The sequence below is a fragment of the Bos indicus genome, chromosome 11 (genome assembly GCF_029378745.1).
Source record: "Bos indicus isolate NIAB-ARS_2022 breed Sahiwal x Tharparkar chromosome 11, NIAB-ARS_B.indTharparkar_mat_pri_1.0, whole genome shotgun sequence".
Taxonomy (NCBI): Eukaryota; Metazoa; Chordata; class Mammalia; order Artiodactyla; family Bovidae; genus Bos; species Bos indicus.
The window spans coordinates 37391549-37409493 of NC_091770.1; the positions used below are offsets into that span (position 1 = coordinate 37391549).

Here is a 17945-nt window from a genome sequence, read left to right on the forward strand (position 1 = left end):
GCCACTGCTTTTTCATCCTACTCATGTTTGTTGGAGGTCTGAGGATTGCCCTAAGAGTTGAACAATCACAAGCCTTTGTTATTTGCCAAATTCGATTCTCCTAAATCCCCTCATCCAACTAGGATGTCAACTCTGTGAAAGCCAAATTTCTGATATACTGCTTGATATCCAAATTGATAACAGTACCAGCACTCCATAAATACTTGTTGAATGAATGGATAAACTTCTAAACAAGATTTAGGTTGATTTCCAGTCACTGACACCCATGGATTAAATATCAGTCTGTGATTTTGTCAGCATCTTGTCTTTATATTCATAATCTGTCTCTAAGCAGTTGGTACCCCTGGTCCCTTCCAGCCCTCAGGTTAAAGGGTTATGCCTTTAGGCAATTACGAACACCAGCGTTAGGTGGAGAGACCCTTACTCCTAAGCTCCATCTCTGTGGCATTGAGGATCGTTGTCCCCTTTGGCAGGGAGAGTGTGACAGTGAGTGTTTAGGAGGGATCTAGAGGGTCAGGCAATTTCCGTGCTCAGGCACGTATGCTACAAGCTTCCCTTCATGTGGTTGAATGAGTAGTGCCTCCAACAGTTCCCATGGACAGGGAGGGACTCATCCCTGGGCACCACTGGCCCATTGCAATATTCACCCACATTTGGCTGCCAGCATCTCATTAGCTTTCAGTAACCCCCACTTGTGGACCTACAGACAGATCAGGATCCTGAAGGGTGGTCTTTGTCCTCCCCCTCCCTCTAGAACCTCACTCTGGAGAGGATGGTGTGAGCACCCCTAGACAGTACTGGGTCAGGGGGAGGGCATTGTATGCTGGGTGGAATCCTTGTCCCGATCACCCAGAGTGAAGGGCAGGGAAAAGAGTATTTTCCACTCCACAGACTGCCTTCCCCCACCGGGCAACCTCGCCGCCCATCCGTCTCAGCTACTCAGCATGAGGAAACACTGAGGTGGCAGTGCCAGAGCTATTCTTAGCAGGGGATTATAAAGGAGGAATCTGCGAATACTCTTACATTAATCTTTTAGTCCCTCTGGTGCATATTCACTCCCAATCTAGGCCATATGTTCCTTAGGAAACCAAGAAGCTTTTATAAACCAAGATTAGAAGCAGATTCTGAGCCTTCTCTGAATGGTGGTCCCCTCCTCTTGGAACTGACAAGTCTTAGCACCAAATGACCTCAAAATTCCACTCTGGCACTAGCGTTCTCCAAACTTTTTCTTAAACTGTGCTCACAGCTGAATGAGAAAGGCCCTAAAGCTTATCTACTTCTACTGTCTTAACATCATTTCTGAATCAATTTGAACAGATTTATGAACTGAAGAAGAAAATCCTATGAAGAGAAGTGTACATCATGGCTATATAAAGAAATGTTAAGGGGGGTTGGTTTGTTTTGTTTTTGTGTTTTTTTGCTTCCCAAATTAATAGCTGCCTTTGATGCATAGTTCCTTAATATATGAGTCCATGGTGTCAAGATTGTTAAAAGTTCCACTGTCTTGTAAGTGTTGTCTGTCTGACTCTCAGTTTCTCAGGGGTCAGCCCCGTGTCTGTCACGGTGGCCACATGTGCCTCACTCCGTGCCTTGCACATGGTACATAGTGAGCAAATATTTCCTCAATGAGTAGACAAATGGACACATTTATTTAACCTGCTCCTCTGCTTATTTAAGTAAATTAATCTGTTCTCAAACGGCTTACAAATCTGTTCTTTGTCAGCAAACCACTTTTACCTTCATTTTGCTAGCACTGAAGGGTGGTCTTACTATTGTGGGGAAGGTGTGACCCATGTAGAACTGGATGATGCCCCATCTGGCCATGGAACTGCTCTTGGTCAAATGATTTCCTATCTTCATGCCCCTTGTTCATTAGGGATTAAATTTTATTTGGTTTAAATCTATTTAAATAACCCAAGGCAAAAAGGACTGAAAGAAAAGTCTATATTATTATAGCCACCACACCTATTTTACAGACAAAGCTTCTTAGCAGATTTATAGTGAAATAAAGAATATGCTCACAAGTAGCAAAGTCTAAAAATATGGAAAGGTTTAGATTTCCCTGATTTGAAGCAAATCCCCATCTATAGGTAATCCCAGTTTTTCTTCTTACCTTTTGTGCTATATTTGGGGACAGAAGTCCACTGGGAGAAACTGCCCCAATTAAAAAAAAAAATTGCTTTATTGAATCAGTTAATCCACATTTCAAGCTTGCTTGAGGCTTGCTGCAATGGTTAACTCCAAAACATCCTCGGCCCACGAAGCCTTCATTCCCAGAGTACTGAATGTACATGACTTATTTGCTTCTTACGTGAAGTGGTACATCCTACAGACACTTGCGTGGAGAGTTACAGTGTGCGGAATCTGAACTGCGTTCTCGGGTCCCTCCAGAACCTCAGCTCTTTTTTGCTGTTTCGATGAGTGATTTGGGCCCCCTGGTTAAGTATGCCTGCCTTATCTTTAGAAAGTATTTTTATGATCAGATTAAAGCTGTAAAAGAAATTCACTGACATAAATAGATTCATGTGGTAGATGACATTTACTTCCAATATTCAGTACTATTGGGTTGGCCACAAAGTTCGTTCAGATTTTTCTCCATTTTACAGGAAACCCCAAACAAACTTTTTGGTCAACCCAATAGAAAGCTAGTAAAAGGGGGTTACCTTCCTACCTTTGCTGTAAACTAGCCTTCTGGTCTTGAACCTGTCACCAACCCACATTAGATCCATTTCCTCATCTGTAAACAAGCAGCTTGGCCTTTCAGGCCTCGGCTCTCTCAGCTCTGAAGCTCTTTAAGGAGTGAGAAGGAGAGTGTGATGGCCCACGGTTTATAAGGACTCTGGTCGTTCATCTTTTTAAATATTTAAGTATCAATTTTTCTCACTTCTTGTACAAGAACAGAATTTAATTGAGAAAAAAAATGGTAATGTTTTATGCTCCAGTGGAAATAGAAAAATCTATTGTCTTATATATAAAGAAAACATTTGGGGGACAAAAATAGTTTGTATATTAAAGAGGGTGTTTTATAATCTCAGAATACTTATAAAGACCATGGTTTGAATTCACTGCTAAAAATTCTAACAAAAAATATAAAGCTACATGCTACTGAAAATACCATGCCCAGGAAAGTTGTCCCACTTCACTTAAAAAAAACTACAACAAAAAACAGCAAGAGACTGCAGGTGCTGGTAAAAGGGAGTAACTGAGAGTGACTACTAATGGGTCGGAGAAGGCAATGGCACCCCACTCCAGTACTCTTGCCTGGAAAATCCCATGGATGGAGGAGCCTGGAAGGCTGCAGTCCATGGGGTCGCTGAGGGTCGGACACGACTGAGCGACTTCCCTTTCCCTGCTGAACATGATGAAGGAGACAATGCTCCCATCCATGGTGATATTAACGAATAAACAGCCCAGCTCTCCTGGCGCTTTCCTCAGCTCCCCTGGCCTGACAGAAGCCCTTTGTCATCACTGACCAATAGCTGCTTTGTGAGCTTGTATCGAATAGTTGCTAAGAACTGACAGTCGTGCTGGCAGGTGCTGCTGAGCTTAACATCACTGAGATCTGTCAAAAGCACTTGATCCCATGGTGGAGGGACCATGAAGAGCATAAACTTTGGTACAGAGCCCTGCAGTTGCAAACAGGTTGCCTGTGAGCTAAGCTCAGACCTCACGCTGGGAGGGTGTTTGTGTCTGTGTAGGGTGGAAAGTCCATGCTACTCCAGAGCATTTCTCTCCAAGCTAAATTCTTCTTCTTCCCTGCACCCCTTAATCCTGTGAGAGTCCTACATGCAGAGCTGCCCTGAGCAGGTGGAAGGTGGCGAGTTTCCTATTCTCTAACAAGGTGGAGAGAACTGGAGGTAGAGTCTATTAATCACTCCAAAGCCCCGTTTCTTAGTCATATAACTCTTCTGAAAGTTTGTTAGTGATTCTTAAGGGAATTAAATGCTACCTTCATAAATGGTTTTCCCTTTTCAGATCTCTTGACTTTCTGTGTTGTTTGAAGCAAAGTAATGACTATGTAATGGATAATTTTAGGAATTGAGCCTCCCATTCATTAGAAAATAGCTTGCTCACTTTTTATCACAAAGAATGGGCCAGGGTGTAAAAATGCAGAGGTGTTATAGAATGCTATGAAGTGCTGTAAAATGATTTTTTAATAGATTAACACACCTAGGAAGTCATACTCCTACAGTGGGATCTGTTGACTCAAACCCACTCACATATGGAGCTAAAGAACACATCGCAAATGGGTAAGCACTTTTCTACCCAGAGGGAGTCTCTTTCAGAAGATAGTGGCAAAGTTGGGTCTTACTCTTTTAGTCAAGTGTTTAAATGTCTCTCGGATCTCCATTTAGAGGGAATGCATGCCACTAGGATCATTTACCCTCCCACTTTTTACTGTTGTGTGGTCAAGATGTGATAACTGATGTCTTTGCAGAAGCAGTTGTTAGGATGCACAATCTGTGCCCCTTGACATGATGTCCATGGGTGTATGACGTGGAGGATTGGGCTTCTTGTGGGTGTGTGGAAAGCATATTGGTGTGCTAGAGTGCCACTGTTGTGCTCTAAACAGCCGTGTGCTCTAAACAGCCCCATCGACTCCTTTGAAGCTCACATCATGCCGGGCCATCTTTCCCCCTCCCAGTTCCTGTCATTTATCAGTTTCCTGTCTCTGTTCGGCTGGTGGTCAGCTGGCTGACCCCAGCTCCTGCCACGCTGCGGCTTATGTCATCACCCATAGCTCCTCTCGCTGACTTAACCTTCTCTCCTCTAGATTTCTCATTCCCAGAACACCTGACCTTCATCCTCATCAAGACACCCAATACCTAAACACCTCCATTTTTCTCTCAGCTCCCTCTCAGCTTCCCTCTTGCCTGCTTAAATGCCACCCCTCCAGTCCTCTGGGCTCTTCATCCCTGTATTTCTCCTAGCCCTCCACTCCTCTGACTAGAAGATCACATTGGTGCTGGGTGCCCTCACCAGAGTCCTTCCCATGCTCCACCCTACAAAACCATTCACTTCCTTCCTTCGTCTCAGAGGAAGTGAGTCCCTCCTATTCATGGTGGTGCTTGGGCCCTGACCTTCCTACTATCCAAGCTCCCTCATCATTTCTCATCTTCTCTCTGTCTCCTATGCCACCTGCCCAAAACTGGATCCATGTCCTCAGCCAAGAAACACATTCCAATCTTTCCCATTCCACTCAACTCTGCTCATGAGAAAAACAATCCTTTGACGGAGTTTACACACGTATCCCACCCCCTCACCTTCCCTCCCTTCCCCCTTCTCATCCATGCCTCATCTGGCCATCCCGTCTGTCTTCTGTCCCTGCTGACATGGTCACTCTAGTTCCCAATTCCAATCTACTCTCTTCGTCTTGTTTAAAGGACAAACTTGTTTCTTCTGTAGTAGCATTGTTGAATAGAAATATAGTATAAGCTACAGAGGTGATTTTTCTAGCAGCCAAGTTACAAAAAGTAAAAGAAATGGTGAAATTTAATTTTAATAATGTATTTTTAACCCAATACAAAAAATATACCATTTTAACATGTCATCAATATAGAAATAATTCATTATTTTATATCTATTTTAACTATTATTTTTACTAAGCCTTCAAAACCTGGTCTGTAATTTGCAGTTACAGTACATTGCACTGTGGACAAGGCACAGTTCAAGTACTCAGCAGCCGTGCGTGGCCAGTGGTGACCATGCTGGACAGTGCAGGTTTAGATATTCTTCTTCCACTTACCCTTTGGAAACGATCTCTTCTGGCCGTCCTCCTGCCACTCCAACCGTTCCTTCTCAGGGCCCCATGTCTGCTTCCTCTTCCAGCCCCTCATATGCTATTGGTGCTTAGGATTTCACCTTTGGCCATTCTCTTTTTTCACCTTACACCCTCTCCCTGATTCATATATCCCACCTATTGGCTATGATTCCTAGTGTTGTATGTCTGAGTCCCACCTCTCAGTTGAACCTCCAGCTAGAATAGCCAACCCACAGACGTCCAGAGTTTGACAAGCCAAAACGGAACTCCCCATCTTCCCTCAAAAATCTTCTCCTGTCTCAGGCAGTGGTGCCACCATCCACATAGACGCCAAAGCAGAAAACTGTTGTGCAACCCGAATTGCCCTCCCTCCTTCATCCCCTAGAGCTCGTCAATTGCAATGTCCTTGAAGTCTGAGTCATCTGTATTTCTTTAACTATTCATTTGTTTCCTTCTCTACAACCACTGCTTTAGTCTGCGCCTTCACCATCCCTCTCTTGAGTTGTTGCTCTGGCCTCTGTGATAGTCTGTTCACCTTTACTTGTGCTTCCCTCTGCTCCATTTCTTTACGCCCTCAACTTTTCACCCATATAGTAGACGACTCACCTAAAACAGCTGAGTCTGGAACTGTACCTCTATTTTGGTAAAAGGGACTGTGTTGTAGGCCTCAGTTAAGAGCATTTTCAAGATGGAAGGCTCCTCTCAGGGTTCCCCATAGTTCTGCCTGATCCCCTTCTTTCAACTCCACTTCTTCACTGAGCAGCTCTACAGACTGTTCTGGAAGACAAATAAATATTGGATTGGCCAAAAAGGTCATTTGAGTTTTTTTCCATTTGGTCTTATGGAAAGATCTACATTTGACAGAATCCAGTTCCTTTTGTTTGGAAAATAGTTCTCATGGCTTTGGAGACTTTTCCTAAACCTGGACCTATCCTAGAGCAGTGGCTCTTAATTAATCCCTCTCTCAGTCTTAACCTGTCTCTCTCATACTACAGACATCTTTGAAAATATGATTAAAGCATACCTCTTTTCCCTAGAAAAATGTACACATGCACACACAATTTGACATGAATGCCAGGGGTGTCACTGAATCCCTGAAGCCCATTCATAGGGGAGACAGATCTTGCTAGAGGACAGTCCTAAACCAGTGCTCAAATCATCCCGTTTCCAGCTGAAACCAGGATCCAGGGTCACTGGGTTTCCCAAGATGTTTTGAAAACTCTTAAGAGCATTTTAATAACACATCTTGGAATCTGAAGAAAGCCACACTTCCTCCAAGGACACTTTGAACATCGTTGGACTAACAGCGCTAAAAACATTTCCAAATGTGCATTTCTTGGCTAAACGTAGCTGAGTTTCTCCACACCCACACCTCTCTTTATAGAAGCTGCTTGGAATGACTGTTTCTTACCGGTTCTCTGAGCCTTCCCCCAAGTCGGCTCTCACATTGCACTCCTCTTGGGTTGTGACTGACTTCCATAACCTCCTCAGTCATTTCAGAAGCTGCCCTAAGAGCCTTGGCATTGAACGCTCACCCGTACATCTCAGGTCATCACGTGCTCTGTTCTACCCCTCGCTCTGCCAGCCCAGCACCCCAGTGCGGGGCAGTGGGCAGGGAGGTAAATGCCTGAGCACAGGCCACCCTTGGGGCCTGTCGTAGGGTGACAGCCCGTGTCATGGTAACACTCTACACATCTTTAAGTGAGTCTAAGCTTTCTCTTCCACAGCTGAGCTTCTGGGCTCTGGGATTACAGGTAGGACTGAGCTATCATAGTCCTTCTGTGCCTACAGGGAACACAGGGCCTGGAGTGGCGACTCATGGGTGTGGGGTGGGTCTCCAGCAGCCGCCCCCCTAGCACTGGGCAGGAAGGGGGCTGCCTCATTACTTAACACCGAATCACAAGCCTGAGCTTGCAGGCTCCTCATTGAGGTTCCCACCTCCACCCTCTTTTCCTTGTACCCTCTCCAAGCGCAGGCCTGATCTTCCTCCTCTCTCCTGATTATCCAGTTTGCTTGCTCTCTTGGCCAGGTTCCCTCCTTAAATTTTTTCCCAATGGAAACTTTCTGCTTTGTTTCCCAGAGACTCTTCACAGCCCCACTTGCCCTGTGAGACCCCTTCTTGTCTCTGCTCCTCCCACCTTCGACCCCACCCCATCGCCTTCCCAGCCCTACACCTCCCTGCAGATTCCCAGCCATGCTCACGGCCTTCCTCGCTCTCCATCCTGTGTGCCAGCTGCGAACAACCAACTATAAAGAGTTTATTGGACTGAAAAGTGAGTGAATGTTCTCACACGCTCTGCTCTTTCCCACCTCAGCAAAGCTTTTCAGAGTCACATTTCCAAAGGAATCTGAATCTGGAAGGATTTAGATCCACTCAAAAATACTAAACCTCCAGGGTTTGGCTGTGGTTGAAATTGTTGGCAGTCCCTCTCACGTCTGATGTTACGAAGCCTGTTTATAGATGCCTGGAAAGAAGCCTTTAATGCTTGTATTGTGTTTTAACTTGCTTTCCTTTGGAGGCAGGGAATTGTCAAGTAAGTATGCGCAGCACTCTGCAAAAGCCCAGGTGTTGGATGAGCATCTAGAACTAAGCGTTCATGCAGAATTCACAGCCGTGGAGGGTCTATACTTAACACTCTGCTGAATTTGCCACAATGCAGGTTTCTGCCCTTTGCCCCCTCATCTTCAGTTTTGAAGCAATACAGCTGTAAACATGCTTGTGAAATAAGAAAGAAAACATTCTGAGATTGCTTTTCTTTTCAGTTTTTTACTGAAAATCAAGGTGAAAAAAGCATCAGATTGCCTCCACGTGTATATATATACAATCCACTGTATATATAAGTACACAGTGTTTGTGCTTGTATGCATACTCTGTATACACTGTATAATATGCGGCATATTATACAGCCCGTGTATGCCCTGAAAACGAGCCCTGCGTGTAATCTCAGATTCTGCCGTATGAACCGTGCTCTAGTTCCCGTGGCCCCTTGCTCCCATCTCAGACCTTGGCTTGCTTTTATCGTACACGCAGACACCCTTAGGTGGAAGAAGAAACCCACGGATGTCATTTAAAAGTTCCACTAAAACAGAAGAAAGAGCAGATGTCCCGGGAAGCGATAATTACCAGGCATGCAGTCTAATTGTGAGAACCGCCTGCCCCCAGCCTCCCGCTCTTGCCCAATTTGGCAGCGGTGATGTCAGCCGGGGGTGTCGTTTGCAGAGATGTGCTCTCTCCCTATTCTTTGGTGCTGACGGTGATGCCATTTGGTCCAATTATCACTTATGATTACATAACATGTTTTGATTGAAGAGCTTCTGAGAAAATAAAGCTACCTTGTTTCTCCCGAGCACAAAAATGCAAGCCGTTCCAGCAGGCACGCTGCCCTCCCGAGAAACGTTGCGAACTATTAGGCTAAATTATGAGTTGAACTTGATTCGGAAACAAAGTGGCCATTGTGCCTGACTCCCACCCACATCCAGGAGGATGTGATTGTTTTTCTGACCACAAGTCCCTCTCCAGCGCACTCTAAACTAAGCAGAGGCCCCCTGGCGCATTGGCACAGCCCAGAAAGTGCGCGGAAGCAGTGACAAGGCCTCCTTTTTTCTCCCTATCCTGTAGGCGCTTTAGTGCAGAGTTTGCCCAGAGACGCCAGGGTATGAGCTTTCTGAATTTGGTAGAGCGGTGCACTCTTTCATTTCTGTTTTAGTTCTTTGCTGGCATGTTCGGGAAGCATGGTGTGTGCCACACAGGAATGTCTGTTCACTTGGACGATGCTTGTGCATGAATGAGGTGGTTGCTAGTGCAGCCCTAAACTGTACTAAGTTTCTCACTTGGCTTTGTTTGCTGCTTACAAGGGGATCCAGGTAATCCTTTCTCTTTATGTAGCCCCAAAAGCCAGAGCTAATGAATTGGAACATGTGGCAAGAGCTGGGCCCCTCCCCTGCCCCTCCCAGGGTCTCTAAATGCAGAGAAGTCCCATTTGAGGGAAGCTCATGGTACCCCAAAATTGCCCTCCTCTTATAGGTGTCCTTGAAGGCTTCCCCGTTAGAGAAATTTCTTAATTAAAATTGGAGGCCCAAATCTGCAGAGCTGAGCAGGGGAAAACAAGCTTTGGTGTGGTGGTAGCAGTTGAATGCAGACCATGGGCTTGCCCTGAGGGCTAGGTGCCGAGGCCTTCATCCCTTTGCTTCCTATCTGCCCTTTGTGTGGCAAGAATGACCTGGGCACTTGACCTTCAGAGCCAGTTCTCTAGCCTGGCTTGTAAGTCCTACTTCACACCACGCCAGGATCTCTGAGCACCTAATTCTGAATAGTGCATCCCCATCTGAAAATGCCCTGTGGATTCAGGAAGTGCAGCCCCTTCCTTCTCAGGCTTAGATCCCTCTTTAGTTTTAAAACCAACTGCTATGGCTCATGCGTTCTTCCTGGCTCCCAGGAGAGGGGGGCTGACTCTGACTTCTATGCCTTACGTGTAGGGAAGCCCAATTCCGTGCCTGTGAATCCAGGGCCCCAAGTATCAGAAGCTGCTTTTCCTGGAGGTGGAAGAGGAGCTAGGGAGGGGCCTGGACAGGACAAACCCATGGGTGTGGGGTCCTCTGAGTAGGGGAGGACAAAGGGAGCCTGGCGCTGGTCTTAGCTGGCCACACTGGACAGGCAACCTTGCTGCCTTTAATTCAACACTTTGCTTCTTTTGGCCACTCTGTTCCAGACCACCCGTTAGCAGAGCGGCTCCCCAGCCCGAGAAGCTCCAGAAGAACAACATCACAAAAAAAAAGAAACTGGTTGAGGTGAGGAGGTTACACTATTTTGTTCTTCCATCTGCCATCAATGTTCTACGATCTGCCCGGTGGACGTCACCATCTGCAAGTCCCATGGACGCCTTCAGTTTACCCCAACTGGACTGGCTGGCTCTCGCTTCTCCTGTCCCTTCCACACAGCACTGTGTTCCCCAGCAACGACCAGAGTCACATCTCCTGGGTCCTGTTCCTTCAGCCCCACGACCAAGCCCTTTGGTTACTAACCCCAAAATATCCTGCGTCCTTCAGACCTGGTCCCTTTTCCTTGTACCTAGTGCCACCCAGGGGAGCTTACTCACCGTCTCTAACATTACTTGAGCACTTGTCGGGTGCTGGGTACTTTGCTATATATTGATACTTCCCACTGAGTATTTCATACGTTCCTCGAGTCTACAGGGCAGGTACCATTATTGTTCCATCTTACAGAAGAGGGTGCTGTAGCTCAGAGAAGTCTAGTGATGTGTTAGGTCCCAGCCCCGGATCACTAAGCCAGTGAGTGGAGAGGGGTTTGAACTCCGTTGTCAGGACTTGAGGATGCGAGCTCTGGGGTACCTGCTGATTTCTGAGAGAGCCCTCCTAACTGTTCTCTCTGCCTCCAGACCTGTCCCTTTCCTCTCTGACACATGCCCTGCTGTCCACAGAGTCAGCTCTTGACAATACAACTCTTCTCTCTCCACCCCGGCTTTGAGACCCAGGAGAGCCCCACTCTCCCGATGGGACCCACGATCATGGTTTCAAAACCTTACCCAGGAGCCCCTGTCCTAGCTCGTCACCTGAGATTCTCCACAGCAACTCAGGTCTCTAACCCCGAAGCCATCGGTGTTCTCTGAAGCTGCCTGGGACTTTCAGGTCCCTGGGCTCAGAAGCCTCCTCCTCTTCCCTCCCCACACTCCGTCCTTCCCCGCCCTTCTCTGTGCAGCCTTCTCTGGTGCTCCCCACCCTAAACCCTCCTGCCCTCTACCCGCCCCACACCCCCTCCTCCGCAGCCCTGTCCCACACTCTACTGCCATTACTTCACACTCATCTGTCCCCTACTACACTCGGAACTCCTTGAGGCCAGAAAAATCTAAGTTAATTTTTTTTTATTAGAAGAGGAAAATATATTGGGGGGGAGGGGTGATTATCATGGAAATAGCACAGGTCAGGAAATGCAGCTGAACTTCAGGAAAGATGGGATTCGGAAACGGAAAGGCTGTCATCAGCCAAGACGGTGCCTCTTTCTGCCCAGCAGGGCCTCATGTGTGCCTGATGCGTCCTTCTCTTCTCCTGCAGACTTCTTGAGCCACTGTGGTAGACTGTGGTGCTGTCCGATGCGGGCATTTACAGCTCCTCAGTTAATTAGGCAGCCGAGCCTACCAGCATCCCCAGCTCTAAATTCCTGGGGGAAACTATCTGATTGGCCGAACTTGAGACAGTTGCCTATGGGACTGGGGATCACATATTACACACAAGGTTTCTGGGAAGCACATGGTGAGGGAGACACTTGGGGTGGGGAGCTGCTAAGGAGGAAAAGAACTTTCCAGGTGAGAGACTTAAAAAAAAAGAGAGAGTCATATAAATAGGAAAGCTCCTGATACATGGGCTAAATGGATGTATCAGCTTGACGAAAGGTCATGGGAGATTGTGAGAGCAGGGCTTCATTGTGCCAACTTTGGACTTTATCCCATAGGTAGTGAAACTCAGTGCATGTTTTTGAGTAGGGACGTGTTGTGGTATTTTAAAATTAATCTGATGTTTGTAACTGGCAAGCTTTGGAGAGAGGAAAGGCTAGACTCAGGGAACCTAGAGAAAAGGGACCCACATCTTCTTAATCTTGAATCAGTCCCCACATCCCACCCCAACCAGCACGGTGCCCAGGACAGGAGAGCTGCTAGCAATGACAGCCATGCCATCAAGTTGAATTAAGAACAGGTCTGATCTGAACCAGTCACTGCTCTTTGTCCTAGAAGACTAGACAGGAAGAAGAGAAAGACTGTAGGGGAAAAAAGAATGCAAATGGTATAGAAACTTTGTAGGGCAAGCACCCAGCAACAGAATGAGCATGGCATTCGCCTCAGTGTTCTGCTTTGCAGTCCCCGATGCATCCAGTGGATCAGAGCAAAGAGCCCTGAGCCACCCTCAGCTCACCTCCAAGAGTGCCCACCAAGTCACAGATGTGCAACTTCAGGGCAACCTTAACTGGGCATCCCTTCGATAGGCTTTGCCTCACCTGAGAAGCAGGGAAGCAAATCCCGGTTTATTTACAAAGTTAGTTGTTCAGTCGTGTCTGACTCTTTGCAACCCGATGGACTGTGGCCCGCCAGGCTCCTCTGTCCATGGGATTCTCCAGGCAAGAATGCTGGAGTGGATTGCCATTCCCTTCTCCAGAGGATCTTCCTGACCCAGGGATCAAGCCCAGGCCTCCTGCATCGCAGGCAGATCGTTTTCCATCTGAGCCATTAGTAGTAGTGTTAGTCACTCAGTCATGTCCAACCCTTTGCGACCCCATGGACCGTGGCCCGCCAGGCTCCTCTGTCCATGGGATTCTCTTAGGAAAGAATGCTGGAGTGGATTGCCATTCCCTTCTCCAGAGGATCTTCCTGACCCAGGGATCAAGCCCAGGCCTCCTGCATCGCAGGCAGATCGTTTTCCATCTGAGCCATTAGTAGTAGTGTTAGTCACTCAGTCATGTCCGACCCTTTGCGACCCCATGGACCGTGGCCCGCCAGGCCTCCTGCATCGCAGGCAGATCGTTTTCCATCTGAGCCATTAGTAGTAGTGTTAGTCACTCAGTCATGTCCGACCCTTTGCGACCCCATGGACCGTGGCCCGCCAGGCTCCTCTGTCCATGGGATTCTCTTAGGAAAGAATGCTGGAGTGGATTGCCATTCCCTTCTCCAGAGGATCTTTCTGACTCAGGGATCAAACCTGGGTCTTCTTCATTGCAGGCAGATTCTTTACCATCTGAGTTATAGGGAAGATCCTATCCGAGCCACTAGGGAAGCCTTATTTAGAAAACTCATTGTAATTCTATGTGTGAGGCTGCCCCCCAGCATCTTGGGGAGCTAAAGAAAGGGCTGCCCTGTATCCCCAGCTGGCCGAGGAGTGAGTGGTTCCTGTGCTGAGTGGCTGTCCCCACGGTGCGGGTTTGTTCCTCTGCTCGTACTTCCCCTAAGGGCCCTTTCATCTTGTGTGGGAGTGTAGGAGCTGGCTCTCGACCACGTGTTTGGCTACAGAGGCTTTGACTGTCGCAACAACCTGCATTACCTGAATGACGGTGCCGACATCATCTTCCATACGGCCGCGGCCGGCATCGTTCAGAACCTCTCCACAGGTAAACGGGTCGGGAGAAACCACTGTCTGAACAGATGTTTATTTAGCCCTTTGTGCACTTTCCCACTGGTTATATGCCCCGTAGCTTAAACTTGCTCTACCCTTCAGAGCCATTCCACTCCATTCCAGACTGGTGCCCTTCAGTCCTGGAAGATGCTCATGTTCACAGTCAGACCCGATTTCTCCCTGCCTTTCACCCAGCTGCATCTCATCTCAGCCCCTGGCAGGGAGGTGGTGCTTCCTTCAGCTCCACGGAGGCTGAGAGGGATGGAGGGAAGCCAGAAAGAGGGTGTGGAGAGCAGAGAAAGCTTTATAGACAGTAACCGACAACCAAGCAAGGGGGAGAGGGGTGGTTTTCTCACTGATTTCTGCTGCTGCTAAGTCGCTTCAGTCGTGTCCGACTCTGTGCGACCCCATGGACTGCAGCCCACCAGGCTTCTCCGTTCATGGGATTCTCCAGGCAAGAACACTGGAGTGGGTTGCCATTTCCTTCTCCAATGCATGAAAGTGGAAAGTGAAAGTGAAGTTGCTCAGTTGTGTCTGACTCTTAGCGACCCCATGGACTGCAGCCTACCAGGCTCCTCCATCCATGGGATTTTCCAGGCAACAGTACTGGAGTGGGGTGCCATTGCCTTCTCCCATTGATTTCTAAGTCACCAAATTTTTTAGCAGCTCAGATTTTCAAGTTTTGCCTGTTTCAAATATTTAACCAGATTCACAAGGAGAATGAGAACAGTGAAATAATTAACAAAAATTCCTTAAATTTCCCTTATATAGAATTTAACTATAAATGTAAAACTCATTTTTAAAAGAAACAACTGAAGCAAAAAGAATCACTCAGAAATTAAGAGACACCCTTATCTTTACCACAAGATTTAAATATGGTAATGTGTTGCCTTTATTTGCTTTATATCTTAAACTTTTTTCCCTCCCAAATTTTTATGCTCCTTCATAATTCTGTGTAGTTTATGCATAGATTTTTTTTTTTAAGATAGTAAAATCGCTGGGCACATAAAGATTTGTCTTTTGAGGGGAGGACCTTGGAATTTCTTCTTTGTTTTTCTCAGTCTTCTAGCCACATGTTACCAGGTTGGTAGCAAAGTGCTGTTTCCTTGTATTCAATGCCATCACTCACCTCTCAGTTCCTGTGCGTTTACAGTGGCCACTTGGGCAGTCAAGTCAGCAAACCGTTTGCTGCAATAAATGATAAAGCTTTTCTTGTCCTTTCTTCCACTTGGACCATATGTTGACTTAGGGCTTTAAGGGATAAAACCATCACCCTTGCCATCCAAGTACCCAGTAGGTTGGCACTTTGATAGATAAAGATAATTAAAAGGGATTTCCCAAGCATTTTCCTAGTGTAGTCTTCCCTTTCTGATGAGTAAGTGGTGCCGTTTTGGTCAGTAAAGCACTGTCTCTAGCACGCCACCACCGCGCTCAGAGGAAGACAGTGAGAAGCCGTGGGTCCTGGGCCGTGGGAGGAGGAAACTTTCTGGACCCTGGAAACCTCTGCACTTGGACTGCACTCTGGCTGCACCCAGGATGCGGGAGGATTGAGGGGAGCCTGTGTGTTAGATCTGGATTAGATAACAGGCACTAGCTCTCCTAATCTTTGGACAGAATGTGTCTAGGTGACAAAGCATCTCCCACTTCCCAGGGACAATTCTGTAAGTGAGAACTGGGCGCTGTTAGTGCTCACTTGCACAGGGCGTTTGCCAAGACTCCTCACTGAGCTTTGGGTCTACCCTCAGAGCTTACCTGTGCCCCTGCCCACCCTGCCCCGTCTCCTCTAGGGAGCCAGAGCTTCTACCTGGAGCACACGGACGACATCCTCTGCCTGACGGTGAACCAGCACCCCAAGTACAGGAACGTGGTGGCCACCAGCCAGATAGGTAGGAAGGGTCTGCCGGCACCGAGTCGCTCTCCTCTGAGCAGAGACGTTGATTTATTGATTTATCGGCAGCTACTGGGGCAGCAGTGGGGGCGGGGAAGGGGTCACTGATATCCACCCTTTCTTGATGTCGATGTTGAGTTTTTGAGCCCTGATTGAGTCTGTGTTGTCTGAATTGACACATCCAGTGGTGCTGACTCCAAGGGACCATTAAGTCAGACCAGAGACTCAAGATCCAAATAAACGACCCCCAGCCCTGGGGGCTGCGAGAATAGTTTTTCAGAGCCCAGGTTCAAATGACGGGCCCTGGAGGTTGTGCTTGGCGAGGGTGGATTCCGATGTGTGTGCCTGACTCTCCTTACCCTGGGAAACTGCCAGTGACAAATGTGAATTGATTCATATTTGTGACGAGTGGTTGTTGCTGCTGTTGTTTTTAACTTTGTCATTTCAAAGGCAGTTTTTACAAAACAGCTTGCTGCTTGTTCTCATTGAACCCATGCCCATTTTTTAAATTTAATTTGGAACTTTGATGCTGGTGTTAAGTGCTTCACTCTTAGAAACATGACTTATTTCAGCTATTGTTTTCCCTTGACGCTTCCTCATTGCCATTGCTCACCCCATGCAGGTGATATTGCGGAGACCCCAGGTAAGGCAGTTCCCTCCGTGAGTAGTTTGAATCTGCACAGCAAAATCATGTCAATCTATCATGTTTGCTGATTGTATCTGGCTGAGTCACAGATACAATCATTGACCTCACCGATTTCCTTTGTATCAAGTCCACCTCGAGTGTGTGTGTTGGATGTAAACACCCTTAGGTCTCTGCCTCTGAACGCACAGCAGGCAAGTGTTTCCCCTTATCTCTCACCTCCGACCAGGCCAGGCCCTGGGTCTCTTAGCCTCTTAGTCTCTGTGACGCCCCTGAGCACTTGTCATAGAAGCTTTTAGGTGGGCGTCGGTGCTGCCCGAGCTCTGCCAACCTCCAACCTCAGCTCTTCGTCCTGCCTCCCACACTCAGGGACGACACCTTGCATCCACGTGTGGGACGCCATGACCAAGCACACCGTGTCCATGCTGCGGTGCTTCCACTCGAAGGGCGTGAACTACGTCAACTTCAGCGCCACCGGGAAGCTGCTGGTGTCAGTGGGCGTGGACCCCGAGCACACCATCACCGTCTGGCGCTGGCAGGAGGGTAAGGGCAGCGGGCTTTCTGTGCCCCTGTGGGGCTTGCTCGTGGCGTGGGCTGGGCTCCAGCCTAGATCTGCCTCACTCCACAGCCCGCCGTCAGCACTGCCCCACACCAGCCTGTGGAGTCCTGGAGAAGCTGCTGGTCAGCTGCTGCTGTGTCCTGAACCCTGTGGCCCCCAGAGTCCTGGGCTGGGCAGTGAAGGGTCTTTGGGAAAGTGGCCCAGGGCTGACTGCCTTCCTCCTCAGGAAACAGGCAGCACCCTCCACTGTTTCTGTCCTAATCACCTTCCTATACAAGCTTCCCAGTCTGTCTGGTGACCCTTGGATCCTGCTGCGGCTTTGGCACCCTCGTTGTCTTATTACAGGAAATGGGACTGGGTTTTACCACCATCGTCTCAGAAACACTTTTTTTTTAAACATTTTTGAAATGGGGATTCACCTTATAATTGAGGTTTACATTTAATGGAACAAGATTTCTTTCTTGTCCTCCCCCAATACACGTGCACACACAGGCTGCTACTAAATTTACAGTCTTCTTTGAATCAAAATTAGGCAACCTTTTGGGTATATTCTCTCAGTTGGCAAAAGCAGATCCAATTAGTTAAGACATTAATGAGGTCCATCTCCAGCCCAGCTGCCTGTATCTGGGGCATGCTCAGCCAGGCACGCACAGAGGTGGCACTTCTCCAGCCAGGACTTCAAGAGTCCCGTGATCTCAGCATCTTCCCATGGCAGAGCCATGAGAGGGGATAGTAAATGAGCCCAGCAGGAGGGAAGTTCCACTCCCCTCCATCTGAAGAAAAGAGGCTGGGGACCTGCAGATATTTATGATGAGACTTGTCATGTTCCCTCCATTTCTCATGTTCTTGTTCATCAGTGTCTTGGGTCCAAATGGCCCCATAGTCTGTATCCTTGGGATGCAGGTCATTGCCTGTGATGACACATGGTCAGCTGATTAAGTAGACTCAGCCCCACAGAGGAGAAACACAGCATCTTCAC

The 17945-nt window shown here is 47.7% G+C and overlaps 1 protein-coding gene across 6 annotated transcripts in view; it reads left to right on the plus strand.

The window, feature by feature from the left end:
• EML6 (EMAP like 6) overlaps positions 1-17945 on the plus strand; it is a 322773-nt gene that overhangs the window by 292562 nt on the left and 12266 nt on the right. For all 6 annotated transcript variants that reach the window (XR_011569245.1, XM_070798676.1, XM_070798674.1 and 3 more), the window contains 4 exons: positions 10471-10549; positions 13742-13871; positions 15664-15762; positions 16777-16950. Coding sequence is in view for 5 of the 6 variants with exons in the window: in XM_070798676.1 (XP_070654777.1) it covers positions 10471-10549; positions 13742-13871; positions 15664-15762; positions 16777-16950 (482 nt within the window). In the remaining variant the exon portion in view is untranslated. The remainder of the gene's footprint in view (positions 1-10470; positions 10550-13741; positions 13872-15663; positions 15763-16776; positions 16951-17945) is intronic.